This window comes from Salvelinus fontinalis, chromosome 39 (assembly GCF_029448725.1).
Source record: "Salvelinus fontinalis isolate EN_2023a chromosome 39, ASM2944872v1, whole genome shotgun sequence".
Lineage (NCBI taxonomy): Eukaryota > Metazoa > Chordata > Actinopteri > Salmoniformes > Salmonidae > Salvelinus > Salvelinus fontinalis.
In genome coordinates, this window is record NC_074703.1 from 18789525 (window position 1) to 18801950 (window position 12426).

The 12426-nt window shown below is 47.3% G+C and overlaps 1 protein-coding gene across 2 annotated transcripts in view; it reads left to right on the forward strand.

The window, feature by feature from the left end:
- LOC129838567 (SLIT-ROBO Rho GTPase-activating protein 1-like) overlaps window positions 1-12426 on the forward strand; it is a 25768-nt gene continuing 13342 nt past the window's right edge. The window contains exons 1-9 of one of the 2 annotated variants that reach the window (XM_055905631.1): window positions 1-612; window positions 6426-6621; window positions 9089-9143; window positions 9260-9367; window positions 10600-10662; window positions 11271-11462; window positions 11603-11731; window positions 11840-12061; window positions 12206-12307. In XM_055905631.1, coding sequence (XP_055761606.1) covers window positions 546-612; window positions 6426-6621; window positions 9089-9143; window positions 9260-9367; window positions 10600-10662; window positions 11271-11462; window positions 11603-11731; window positions 11840-12061; window positions 12206-12307 — 1134 coding nt within the window. In that variant the 5' untranslated portion in view covers window positions 1-545. The remainder of the gene's footprint in view (window positions 613-6425; window positions 6622-9088; window positions 9144-9259; window positions 9368-10599; window positions 10663-11270; window positions 11463-11602; window positions 11732-11839; window positions 12062-12205; window positions 12308-12426) is intronic. The other variant, XM_055905629.1, reaches the window with a different exon arrangement.

Below are 12426 nucleotides of genomic sequence, written 5' to 3' on the forward strand. Positions count from 1 at the left end.
CAGCATGCTGGAGCGGAGTAGCGTAGCCCATAGTTTGTGTGAAAGGTTACTACAGTGTTAGAACACAGACACATATTGTTCATAGTACTCAAACACCCCGGGAGAGACTTGTACAGGAGAAACTCCGGCGAGCGAGAGACCAGGGTGTGCTCCGCTGGAAAACCTAGTGGGCGTGCACCCCTCTCTTACCGCAGCCAGTGTGTGTGTAGGCTACTGCCGCTGCCTCTCCCGCGCCCATTGAGCTCGCTAATGGGAAATTGTTTCTACCTGCTTCCCAGTTGACAGTTGACAGCTCACAGAGAACCCAAACTTAGCATGGCTCAGGCGGTGGCTCTATGGCGAGGGTGATTCTGGATGATTGAGCGTTGTATCCGCCATCCCTTGGGGGGGAATAATACATTCTGTTGTTGCGGCAGTGAGTGGATCTATTCCCTAGTATGTAACTTGTGGTTTGGGATAGCGCCTCGGGCATCGTAGACGCGCGGTGGAGCGGGAATTATCAAGGTTTGGACCGTTATCTGATTGACCATCGTTAGTGCGCCGACATGTCGAACCTGGTCAGGAGCAAGAAGGACAAAGAGTTAATTGCAGAGTATGAAAGCCAGGTGAAAGGTATGCTTTTTATTTGTTTTACTAGTAAGGCGTCACACGGTCACACGCACGCGAACCTGCGCACACGCACACACTGATATGCACGCACACATATACACCCCTCATGTTTATACACACCCCTCTCTCATAGGCACATTCATATATATATATATATATATATATATATATATATATACACACACACACACTACACCTGCCTATGTTATGTCTGATTCTACTGCCTCTCACACACGGCTTGTTTGGAGAATTGATGTGTAGTGGGGATGACACCTCAGTTTGAGACGTCAGTATTTCTGGGTTCATCCTGAGTGCTGCAAGGTGCCTGAGGGGGAGAGGATAAGGAGAGAGGGAGGAGGGGAATCTGCAGAGCCCTTGATCATTCTCAGCCATGTGGAAGTGTGGGTGTTTGACAGTAGTAGGCTACACTACAGTCAGTGGGCATAGAGTGGAGTAGTAGGTGGGTATAGAGTGGAGTTGTAGGTGGGTATAGAGTGGAGTAGTAGGTGGGTATAGAGGGGAGTAGTAGGTGGGTATTCACCATAGCTGGGAGCTCTCTCTGTCTGTGTTGGTTCTGTTCCACTGTTGGTTTACATATATTGGTTTACCTCGGAGGCTGTGACTGCAGCAGGCTCCCCCCGGTGTGTGTGTGTGTTTGTGTGCGTGACGAACTGTATATAATGAGCACTGCACTCTGCTTATGCTGGGAGTGGGACACGGCGTGATGTCCTCGGAGAGAGGCTTGATGTGGTTACTGTGACAGTGACAGTGCTGTAACTATGGAACTGCCCCCCACCATGATGCCCTGTGGAACGGTATGAGATGAGGGGGACACCTGGGGAGAGCACTGACTGACTGTGCAGGTGTTCCACGTGAGACCGATTCTGTTGAATGTCACGTCTTACACGAGCACTGAACTGAATACGTGCTCAGACCTGGATGGACGTTGAATATAGACTTGTATCACGGGTGACCCGGCTGACTACTTTGTGTGGTGAGCATGCTGGCGCCAAGAGCTGCTGAGGCATCACCATCCTACACGGTGTTACACAGAGTGGAAGAGGAGAAGTCCAGTGGCTATAAGACTTGCCCTCTACAAGATCCTCAGCAGACTCCATCACCATCATCTACCACCCTCTGACCAGCTCTCTCCATTCACCCATGAACTGACCCTCACCATCTTCGTAGGATGCAGCTTTCAGACTTGGCATCTATTGATTGACCTCTTGTGATATATTGCTTGTTTGTTTTTTGATTTGGAAGTGCTTTGAGATTCTATGAAAAGCGCTATTCAAATGTAATGTATTATTATTATACTGAGGACTGCACACAGAACAGTAGGATATTCCAACCAAGATGGTTGCCAGGCCACAAAACTGAACATGGCTCTACACCCATCATAATTACATGGGCATGTTGCAGGGCTGTGTGGGATGAACTCTCTTCCTCTCTCACTCGCTCTGCCTCACAGCACCACAGAGCACATAAAACATATTCTCACTTTATCACCTGCAGTGCCTTTATGCCCACATGATCACTTATCTCAGAAAAGGAAATGACTTTCACTTTTCACAGGAAAGAGCTCCACATTGTTGTGAAAAAGCCTGATGTCCCTGCAGGTTGATATCAAAGAGAAAGGAGGAAATGGAGACGCTGTTGGAGAGTTTGGACTGAAATGGCATGACGTGTGTGTGTGTGTGCAGGCATTCTGATCAGGAAAGGTCACGAATACATCCTCAGCTCAGCCACGCAACACATTGCTGAAATTCTCATAGAAGAGCTTCTTTACTCTCATCTCTTTCTCTCCCTCCTACTGTGCTCTTTCTGTCACTGAGGAACTCTGAATGCACAGGCTCTTCCCTGGGCACACACACACTGAATCGACATCGACACAGTGACTTTGAGTGATTAGATTTAATGGAGAGCACCGGAGAGAGTGTGTGTGTGTGCGCCCATCCCCAGTCTGGCAGCTGGCCAAAACACTTGGGGATGCCCTGCATTACAATGACCACTTAAAGATACAGCACCGCTTTGCTGCTGCTCTCTCCCGTCTTAGCGGAGGTACCTGTATGTATCTGAATTGTCGCTATGTGGCTTTGCAGTCTGCCTTCCCTCCCCGGGCTGTGATTGGTCGGGAGCAGCTGTGTTTACGAGGCGGGCTGTTCTACTCACGTGACGATGTCACAGTGAGAGTGTTGAGTGTCACGTCATCAGTGAGAGGGTTGATCTGAAGCCCAGGTATACCCAGGTATTCAGACCTCTGCTATGTATTCCACCATGCTAATGTCTGGCTGTCTCTGTGTGCAAAGATATGGGAGATTTTTTAAATGTTTGATAACATCAAGTGATGGCTTGGATCATATAAGCCTGAATGATAAATGCAAAAGAGGGAAAGAGAGAGTGGGGAGAGAGGAATGGAAGTAGAGTGGGAGAGAAGAGTGAAGGAGGGGGTGCCCTGTGAAAGTGAGCTCTGCTTTTGCCTGCGTCTGCATGTGTGCGCGATTACTGACCCCACATCTACATGCCTGGGAGAGAACGAAGGTGGAGGAGAGAAGAGAGGGAGGAATAAAAGATGGAGAGAGAGAGCCCTCACAACAGTGTGTGGTTGTGAGACTGAAGGAAGAAGAATTTGGTGGCCAATGCCAACACTGTGTGTGTGTCCCTTTATGATCATCCAGCGGTGTTCTGCCCGTGTGTCCTTGGACCTGGTTGTCATGGAAACGGGCCAGGATGAGATTCCTCTTCCTGTTCAGCTGTGACCTCACACACACTCTCTCCAGGTGTCTAAGCCATGAAAGGCAATCTAGTGTCAGATTGGTGAAATGAATTGTTCTTGGCTTGTGCAGAGTTGTCTTATTCACAATCATACATTCATACCAAAGACACCCTCCACTAATCTTAGACAACAAACAAGAGCAAAATCATGGTGGAAGAACAAGAGAAGGGAAATGTTTTACTACATTTCTACAGTGTCCAACAGAAGTTGTGTATCTCACTCACTCCCCAGGCCCGCTGTCTCTCACTCCCCTGTGTCTACCCCTCCATTTCTCCCTTCCTTTCTTAATCCCTCTCTCTCATAGCACGTCTGTCTCTAAGGAGTCATCTTGGACCGCATCTTTTGGCCACAATAACATTAAAGAACACGCACACATTAAACCCACACAAACACATTACACACACACACACACACACACACACACACACACACACACACACACACACACACACACACACACACACACACACACACACACACACACACACACACACACACACACACACACACACACACACACACACACACACACACACACCAATCCCACAGTCAGCATGGCAGTGCACACTTCAGTGGTTGTGCTGTTTCAGAGCGAGGGATCTATCTGACACAGGAAGGAGAAGAGAGGACTGGCAGAGAATACACAATGATAACTCTCCCACTCCCCCCCCTCTCTCTCTTTCTCTCTCTCACACATACACACATTATATATTTCTCTATTTCTCTCTCCCTTCTTCATTTCCTTTCTCACTCCTTATCTCGGTCTCTCTCACACACACATGCACACGCAGACACACCAATCTCCAGGGGACCCTCTCCACTCGACTACCTGTTGTCTTGGCAACCACACACTGTGTGTGAACTATGTGACGAAGAAGGTGAAGACGGAGCTCAGATCTGCCGCATCGACATTGACACACACAAATAAATAAATAAATAAATAAATATATATATATATATATATAAATAAATATATATATATATATATATATATATATATATATATATATATATATATATGCACAGACACATACATATTCAGATATGCTTCATAAAGATTCCAATAGAATAATATCATGGTCTTTAGCATGAAGAATCCGATTTCCAGTCATGCATGCTCTCTCGTGCGTGTGTGTGTTTGCACACGCAGGCACGTCCCCCACTGTGATAGTGGATATCTAGTGGGCATGTGTTCTAACGCAAAATGGCTGCCATGTGCATCACCCAGGTGGGTGCCTAGCTTCACATTAGTGGGTGATAGAGGTGGCTTTGAGACCTAGTGAAAAACACTATATGAATACAATTCATTAGTATATGGGCCAGTACTCTGGAAAGGTGTTACGTCTGCATATGTTAGTGTGTATTACTAGAGGTGTCTGTGTAACTGAATGATTGTGTTTGTCTGTAGAGGTCTGGTTTAGGGTGTGTGCATGTATTTCAAATCAAATTTGTTTTTGTTACATGCGCCGAATACAACAGTGAAATTCTTACTTACAAGCCCTTAACTAACAATGCAGTTAAGAAAATAGCTAAAAAAAAAGAATGACAAATTATTATTTAAAGAGCAGCAGTAAATAACAATAAATACAGGGGGTACCGGTGTCGAGGTAATTGAGGTAATATGTACATGTAGGTAGAGTTAATATAGTGACTATGCATAGATAATAACAGAGAGTAGCAGCAGGGTTCCGAAGGGAGGGGGGGGGGGCATTGCAAATACTCTGGGTAGTCATTTGATTAGGAGACTTATGGCTTGGGGGTAGAAGCTATTTAGGAGCCTCTTGGACCTAGACTTGGTGTTCCAGTACCGCTTGCCATGCGGTAGCAGGGAGAAAAGTCTATGACTAGGGTGGCTGGAGTCTTTGACAATTTTTAGGGCCTTCCTCTGACACTGCCTGATATAGAGGTCCGGGATGGCAGAAGCTTGGCCCCAGTGATGTACTGGTCCATACGCACTACCCTCTGTAGTGCCTTGCGGTCAGAGGCCGAGCAGTTTCCATACCAGGCAGTGATGCAACCCGTCAGAATGCTCTTGATGGTGCAGCTGTAAAACCTTGAGGATCTGAGGACCCATGCCAAATATTTTTAGTCTCCTGAGGGGGAATAGGTTTTGCTGTGCCCTCTTCACGGCTGTCTTGGTGTGCTTGGACAATGTTAGTTTGTTGGTGATGTGGACACCAAGGAACTTGAAGCTCTCAACCTGCTTAAATGCTGCCCCGTCGATGAGAATGGGGGCGTGCTCGGTCCTCCTTTTCCTGTAGTCCACAATCATCTTCTTTGTCTTGATCACGTTGAGGGAGAGCTTGTTGTCCTTGCAACACACGGTCAGCTCTCTGACCACCTCCCTGTAGGCTGTCTCAACATTGTCGGTGATCAGGACTACCACTGTTGTCATCAGCAAACTTAATGATGGTGTTGGAGTCGTGCCCGGCCGTGCAGTCATGAGTGAACAGGGAGTACAGGAGGAGACTGCGCATTCACCCCTGAGGGGCCCCCGTGTTCAGAATCAGTGTGGCGGATGTGCTTTTACCTACCTTTACCACCTGGGGGCGGCCCGTCAGGAAGTCCAGGATCCAGTTGCAGAGGGAGGTGTTTAGTCCCATGGTCCTTATCTTAGTGATGAGCTTTGAGGGCACTGTGGTGTTGAACGCTGAGCTGTAGTCAAGGAATAGCATTCTCACATAGGTGTTCCTTTTGTCCAGGTGGGAAAGGGCAGTGTGGAGTGCAATAGACTGCATCATCTGTGGATCTGTTGGGGCGGTATGCAAAATGGAGTGGGTCTAGGGTTTCTGGGATAATGGTGTTGATGTGAGCCATGACCAGCCTTTCAAAGCATTTCATGGCTACAGATGTGAGTGCTACGGGTCGGTAGTCATCTAAGCAGGTTATCTTAGTGTTCTTGGGCACTAAGAACGCCAAGGTAACCTGTGTCCATATCAATGCAGGGATGTGTGTAAACATATCTAATTGGTTTACAGTATGTCTATAATCATATGCGTGTATACAGTATATCTCTGATTATGAGTGTATCTGTGTGTAGATGTGCGAGCCCAGCTGGTGGAACAGCAGCGGTGTTTGGAACAGCAGACAGAGATGAGGGTACAGTTGTTGCAGGACCTGCAGGACTTCTTCAGGAAGAAGGCTGAGATCGAGACAGAGTACTCCAGGAACCTGGAGAAACTAGCCGAGAGGTTCATGGCCAAGACACGCAGCACCAAGGACCACCAGCAATACAAGTAAGAAGACGTGTGTGTGTGTGTGTGTGTGTGTATAGTGTGTGTATTCATTTTAAAAATTAATCTCTCCAGAAATAAGTCTCTCACTGTTGCCGCCTGCTACCGACCCCCCTCAGCTCCCAGCTGTGCCCTGGACACCATCTGTGAATTGATCGCTCCCCATCTAGCTTCAGAGTTTGTTCTGTTAGGTGACCTAAACTGGGATATGCTTAACACCCCGGCAGTCCTACAATCTAAGCTAGATGCCCTCAATCTCACACAAATCATCAAGGAACCCACCAGGTACAACCCTAAATCCGTAAACATGGGCACCCTAATAGACATTATCCTGACCAACTTGCCCTCCAAATACACCTCTGCTGTCTTCAATCAAGATCTCAGCGATCACTGCCTCATTGCCTGTATCCGCTACGGGTCCGCGGTCAAACGACCACCCCTCATCACTGTCAAACGCTCCCTAAAACACTTCTGCGAGCAGGCCTTTCTAATCGACCTGGCCCGGGTACCCTGGAAGGATATTGACCTCATCCCGTCAGTTGAGGATGCCTGGTCATTCTTTAAAAGTTACTTCCTCACCATATTAGACAAGCATGCTCCGTTCAAAAAATGCAGAACCAAGAACAGATATAGCCCTTGGTTCACTCCTGACTCCTGACCTGACTGCCATCGAACAGCACAAAAACATCCTGTGGCGAACTGCAATAGCATCGAAGAGCCCCCGCGATATGTAACTGTTCAGGGAAGTCAGGAACCAATACACGCAGTCAGTCAGGAAAGCAAAGGCCAGCTTTTTCGGTTTCCGAGCCGGTCACGGGTGCACCTCAGCCACGCTCAAGGTACTAAACGATATCATAACCGCCATCGATAAAAGACAGTACTGTGCAGCCGTCTTCATCGACCTGGCCAAGGCTTTCGACTCTGTCAATCACCATATTCTTATCGGCAGACTCAGTAGCCTCGGTTTTTCTAATGACTGCCTTGCCTGGTTCACCAACTACTTTGCAGACAGAGTTCAGTGTGTCAAATCGGAGGGCATGCTGTCCGGTCCTCTGGCAGTCTCTATGGGGGTACCTCAGGGTTCAATTCTCGGGCCGACTCTTTTCTCTGTATATATCAATGATGTTGCTCTTGCTGCCGGGTGATTCCCTGATCCACCTCTACGCAGACGACACCATTCTGTATACTTCTGGCCCTTCCTTGGACACTGTGCTATCTAACCTCCAAACGAGCTTCAATGCCATACAACACTCCTTCTGTGGCCTCCAACTGCTCTTAAACGCGAGTAAAACCAAATGCATGCTCTTCAACCGTTCGCTGCCTGCACCCGCACGCCCGACTAGCATCACCACCCTGGACGGTTCCGACCTAGAATATGTGGACATCTATAAGTACCTAGGTGTCTGGCTAGACTGCAAACTCTCCTTCCAGACTCACATCAAACATCTCCAATCCAAAATCAAATCTAGTCGGCTTTCTATTTCGCAACAAAGCCTCCTTCACTCACGCCGCCAAACTTACCCTAGTAAAACTGACTATCCTACCGATCCTCGACTTCGGCGATGTCATCTACAAAATAGCTTCCAATACTCTACTCAGCAAACTGGATGCAGTTTATCACAGTGCCATCCGTTTTGTTATTAAAGCACCTTATACGACCCACCACTGCGACCTGTATGCCCTAGTCGGCTGGCCCTCGCTACATGTTCGTCGTCAGACCCACTGGCTCCAGGTCATCCACAAGGCTATGCTAGGTAAAGTGCCGCCTTATCTCAGTTCACTGGTCACGATGGCTACACCCACCCGTAGCACGCGCTCCAGCAGGTGTATCTCACTGATCATCCCTAAAGCCAAAACCTCATTTGGCCGCCTGTCCTTCCAGTTCTCTGCTGCCTGCGACTGGAACGAATTGCAAAAATCTCTGAAGTTGGAGACTTTTATCTCCCTCAACAACTTTAAACATCTGCTATCCGAGCAGCTAACCGATCGCTGCAGCTGTACATAGTCCATCGGTATATAGCCCTCCCAATTTACCTACCTCACCCCCCATACTGCTTTTATTTATTTACTTTTCTGCTCTTTTGCACACCAGTATCTCTACTTGCACATGATCATCTGATGATTTATCACTCCAGTGTTAATCTGCTAAATTGTAATTATTCGATTTATTGCTTACCTCCTCATGCCTTTTGCACACATTGTATATAGATTCTCTTTTTTCTACCATGTTATTGACTTGTTTATTGTTTTACTCCATGTGTAACTCTGTGTTGTTGTCTGTTCACACTGCTATGCTTTATCTTGGCCAGGTCGCAGTTGCAAATGAGAACTTGTTCTCAACTAGCCTACCTGGTTAAATAAAGGTGAAATAAATAGCTCATACTGTATGTGTTTAAGTGTAAACAGCGACTTAATGCATGTGTTTGTGTTGATTTGAGTACAACCTCTGCAATCTTTCTCTCTCCTACAGAAAGGACCAGAACTTGCTGTCTCCAGTTAACTGCTGGTACTTGCTGCTGAACCAGGTAATGAATGTGTTTGTTTGAATGTGTGAAGGCACATATTGCTGACATGTTGGTTCTCTTCATTAAATAGTTGCCTGTGTTTAGGCAATGTAAACAATGGATCTCTCTCTCTTCAGGTGAGGAGGGAGAGTAAGGACCATGCCACCCTCAGTGACCTCTACCTGAACAACGTCATCACCCGTCTCACGCACATCAGCGACGACTCCGCCCGCCTGCTTAAAAGAGTGAGCAATCACAGCCTCTTCTCATGCACGTGTCACAGATGACTTTCCCAAGGGAATAGAGGGTTTTATAGCTGTAACGACAAGTCTGTTAGTATGAGAGGGAGCAAGAAGAGAACTAGAAGAGTTAACGTTTTCGAAGGAAAAGTAAAGGCTCATATTTCCCCGTGTATTTTCCCAGAAGCCTCTTGATTTGAGAGGGAGCTATAAAAGGAGCCACAGAGTTAACCTGATGGGTTTTAATCAAAAGTACAGAATCGGCCCACATTTTCAGTGTTTTCCCCTGTGTATGTTCAGAGAAGCCTGCCTCCGAGTACTGTAGAACAAGTTAAACACACACACCCACACAAACCCCTTCCGAGTTCAACTCATCATGTTCAATATTAATCTCTCTGTGGCTCCTGTTTTATTAATGAGAGCTAAAGTGCTAAGAGACTTGATAGCTAGTAGATACATACAGTACGCCTAGACATAGAAGCTTCGTAACTGTGTTATAACTGCTTATTGAAGCTTTGGTTTTAGAATGTTTTGTATATATTTTTTACAGTTGGATAAACACTCCAAACAGCCTAACCGACCGCTCGGAGTCATCCGCATGGTCCTAAAGCACATTGTTGCCTCGTTTTGTATATCATTCCAATGATAAAACTGGAGGGGGGACAAAAATGCAATTTCAGAATGTGGGGGGGACATGCGCCCCTGTATGAAGCTCTAGTACACAGATGACACTTGTCAGTCACTGTGAGTGTGCCCAGGATGACACCGGCTGGTGACCATGACAACGCTGAGTTTTTGACAGCCTGGTGTCCATGGTGACAGGCTCAGCTGGTCCGCCTCACAGTAAGAAGGCTAGTAGAATGGGATTCATCCATTCTGGGATTTTAGAGTCATTTGGCTTAATGCAATATTAATGCTGTACAGAATGCTATAACTCAAACTCCCAAACTGGAAGGAGCTGTTTAATACATGAGGACTCAGACACACACACAGGAGCTAGGAGCTACAGCCCAGCTCCTGCCACCATATGTTTTATTTATGGATTCATCCGTTTATGGATTTATTTATTTATCTGATTATGAAACGTTTCTCATTTGCAGTGATGACCTGTGTGTGCATTTCTAAATTCTACAGAGTTCTCCTCCCTTCTCCACAGTGTTGATGAAATATCGCTCTCCCCTATCTCTTCCTCCGTACCCCCTCTCTCGTCTACCCTCTCCTCCTCCCTCCACTCTCAGAGTAAAGAGATCACCTTTCAACTGCAGGAGGACTTGATGAAGCTCCTTAATGAACTCTACACCGTAAGTGACATCATCTATAACTGCCACACGCAGTCTCCATTAAACATATAACTTCAGGGCTTTTTTAACGGTCACTTTTCCTGTGTTTCAACAAGACATCAAAAACTGCCACACTTCATTTTAAACATTGCGACATGAACTTTGAGGAATGAGTCACTTTTGCTGTGCTCTACCAATACTTGTAATTTCAGCAAAATGCTGCAAAGGAAAGTTGCTGATTGGAGCGTTTAGTTAAGTAAAAGCTTGGCAGCCTTAAAAGCTGCTGGTGTAAATAAAGAAACGCATGAGCTAACAAGAACTTAGAGAGGGGACAGATCGGTTCCGAACCTCACAGGGGAAGGGAGGCTTAGGGTAGGTGCAACATTTATCAGGTGCATTTCTATAGGTGATTGTGGTATGAGCAGTAAGGTCATGTTCAGGAGGCACGAAACAGGAGAAAACCCTTTCAAAACGGAGGAGGTACTACCTGAACTTGTCCAATGAGGGCCATTCTTTCTGCCTTCTATGTAAAAACATTTCTGTCCATTAGTGCCTTCTGAACACGACCCAGACGATTTGCCTGGGCAGACCTGTTGATAGATGGATGCATTGTGGGCTGTGGTTGCTAGGTGATGAAGACATACCACATGTACCATGGGGAGACGCTGAACGCGGAGACCAAGCTGAGGGATGCCGAGCGTCAGGTGGGGGTTGGCAAAGTGGGGCCTGGCGGGGGGGTGGAGCCGTTATTCGGCATGCGTATAGAGGAACGCCACCAGAGACGCAACGCCGCCCGCAAGATGGAGAAGATGAGGGAGAAGGTACAGAGACCCATGAGGGACACACACTCCTTTCCTGCATTCATTTAGATTTTTTACAAGTCTCTAAAAAGTCTCAAACTGTTATTTTCTCCCCACCTTCTCTGTTGCTCTCGCTTCTCTCTCTCTCGCTCTCACTCCAGAGGAAAGCTAAGTACTCTGAGAACAAGCTGAAGTCTCTGAAGGCCAGGAATGAGTACCTGCTGACGATGGAGGCCACCAACTCCTCTGTGTTCAAATACTACATCCACGACCTGCCCGATATCATAGACGTGAGCACACACACAAACAAGCCGATTTCACTTTTACCAAAGCAGTGTTGGCAAAAAGTGTTAGAGAAAGAAAGACACATTACCATCTCATCTCTCTCCCTCCCTCAGTGTTGTGACCTGGGGTACCACTCCAGTCTGAGTCGTGCGTTGAAGACCTACCTGTCTGCAGAGCTGAGTCTGGAGGCCTCCAGGCGGACAGGGTTGGAAGTACTGGAGGGGGCCGTAGAGGGCCTGGATCCTGCCCGAGACAGACAGCGCCTGCTGGGCCTCTACCCTACCGCCTTCTGCCCCCCGCCACGCTTCAGCTTCCAGCCCCACATGGGGGACCCGGTGAGTGCGCAAAAGTGCAAAAACACACAAGCACGCATGCACACATATACATACACTCACACAGACATACGCACACCCAGTGACACACACACACCCCCAGGTAAGCGCCCAGTCATGCTGTGTGTTGTTCCTGTTTCCTGTCAGGTGACCCAGATAGCCGCCCAGCCACAGGTGCAGGCAGAGCTCACATCTAGGCTGCAGCAGCTCCAGTCACGCCTCTCCACCCTGAAGATAGAGAACGAGGAGGTGAGAGACACACACACAGTCATATGTACTTCAGTTTCCCAGTGTGCTTTGCTGTAGTTTGGTTGATTCTCAGACTACATGCTGTGGGTAGAAGGAGAGGAAGGTTGGGTTGATTTTGT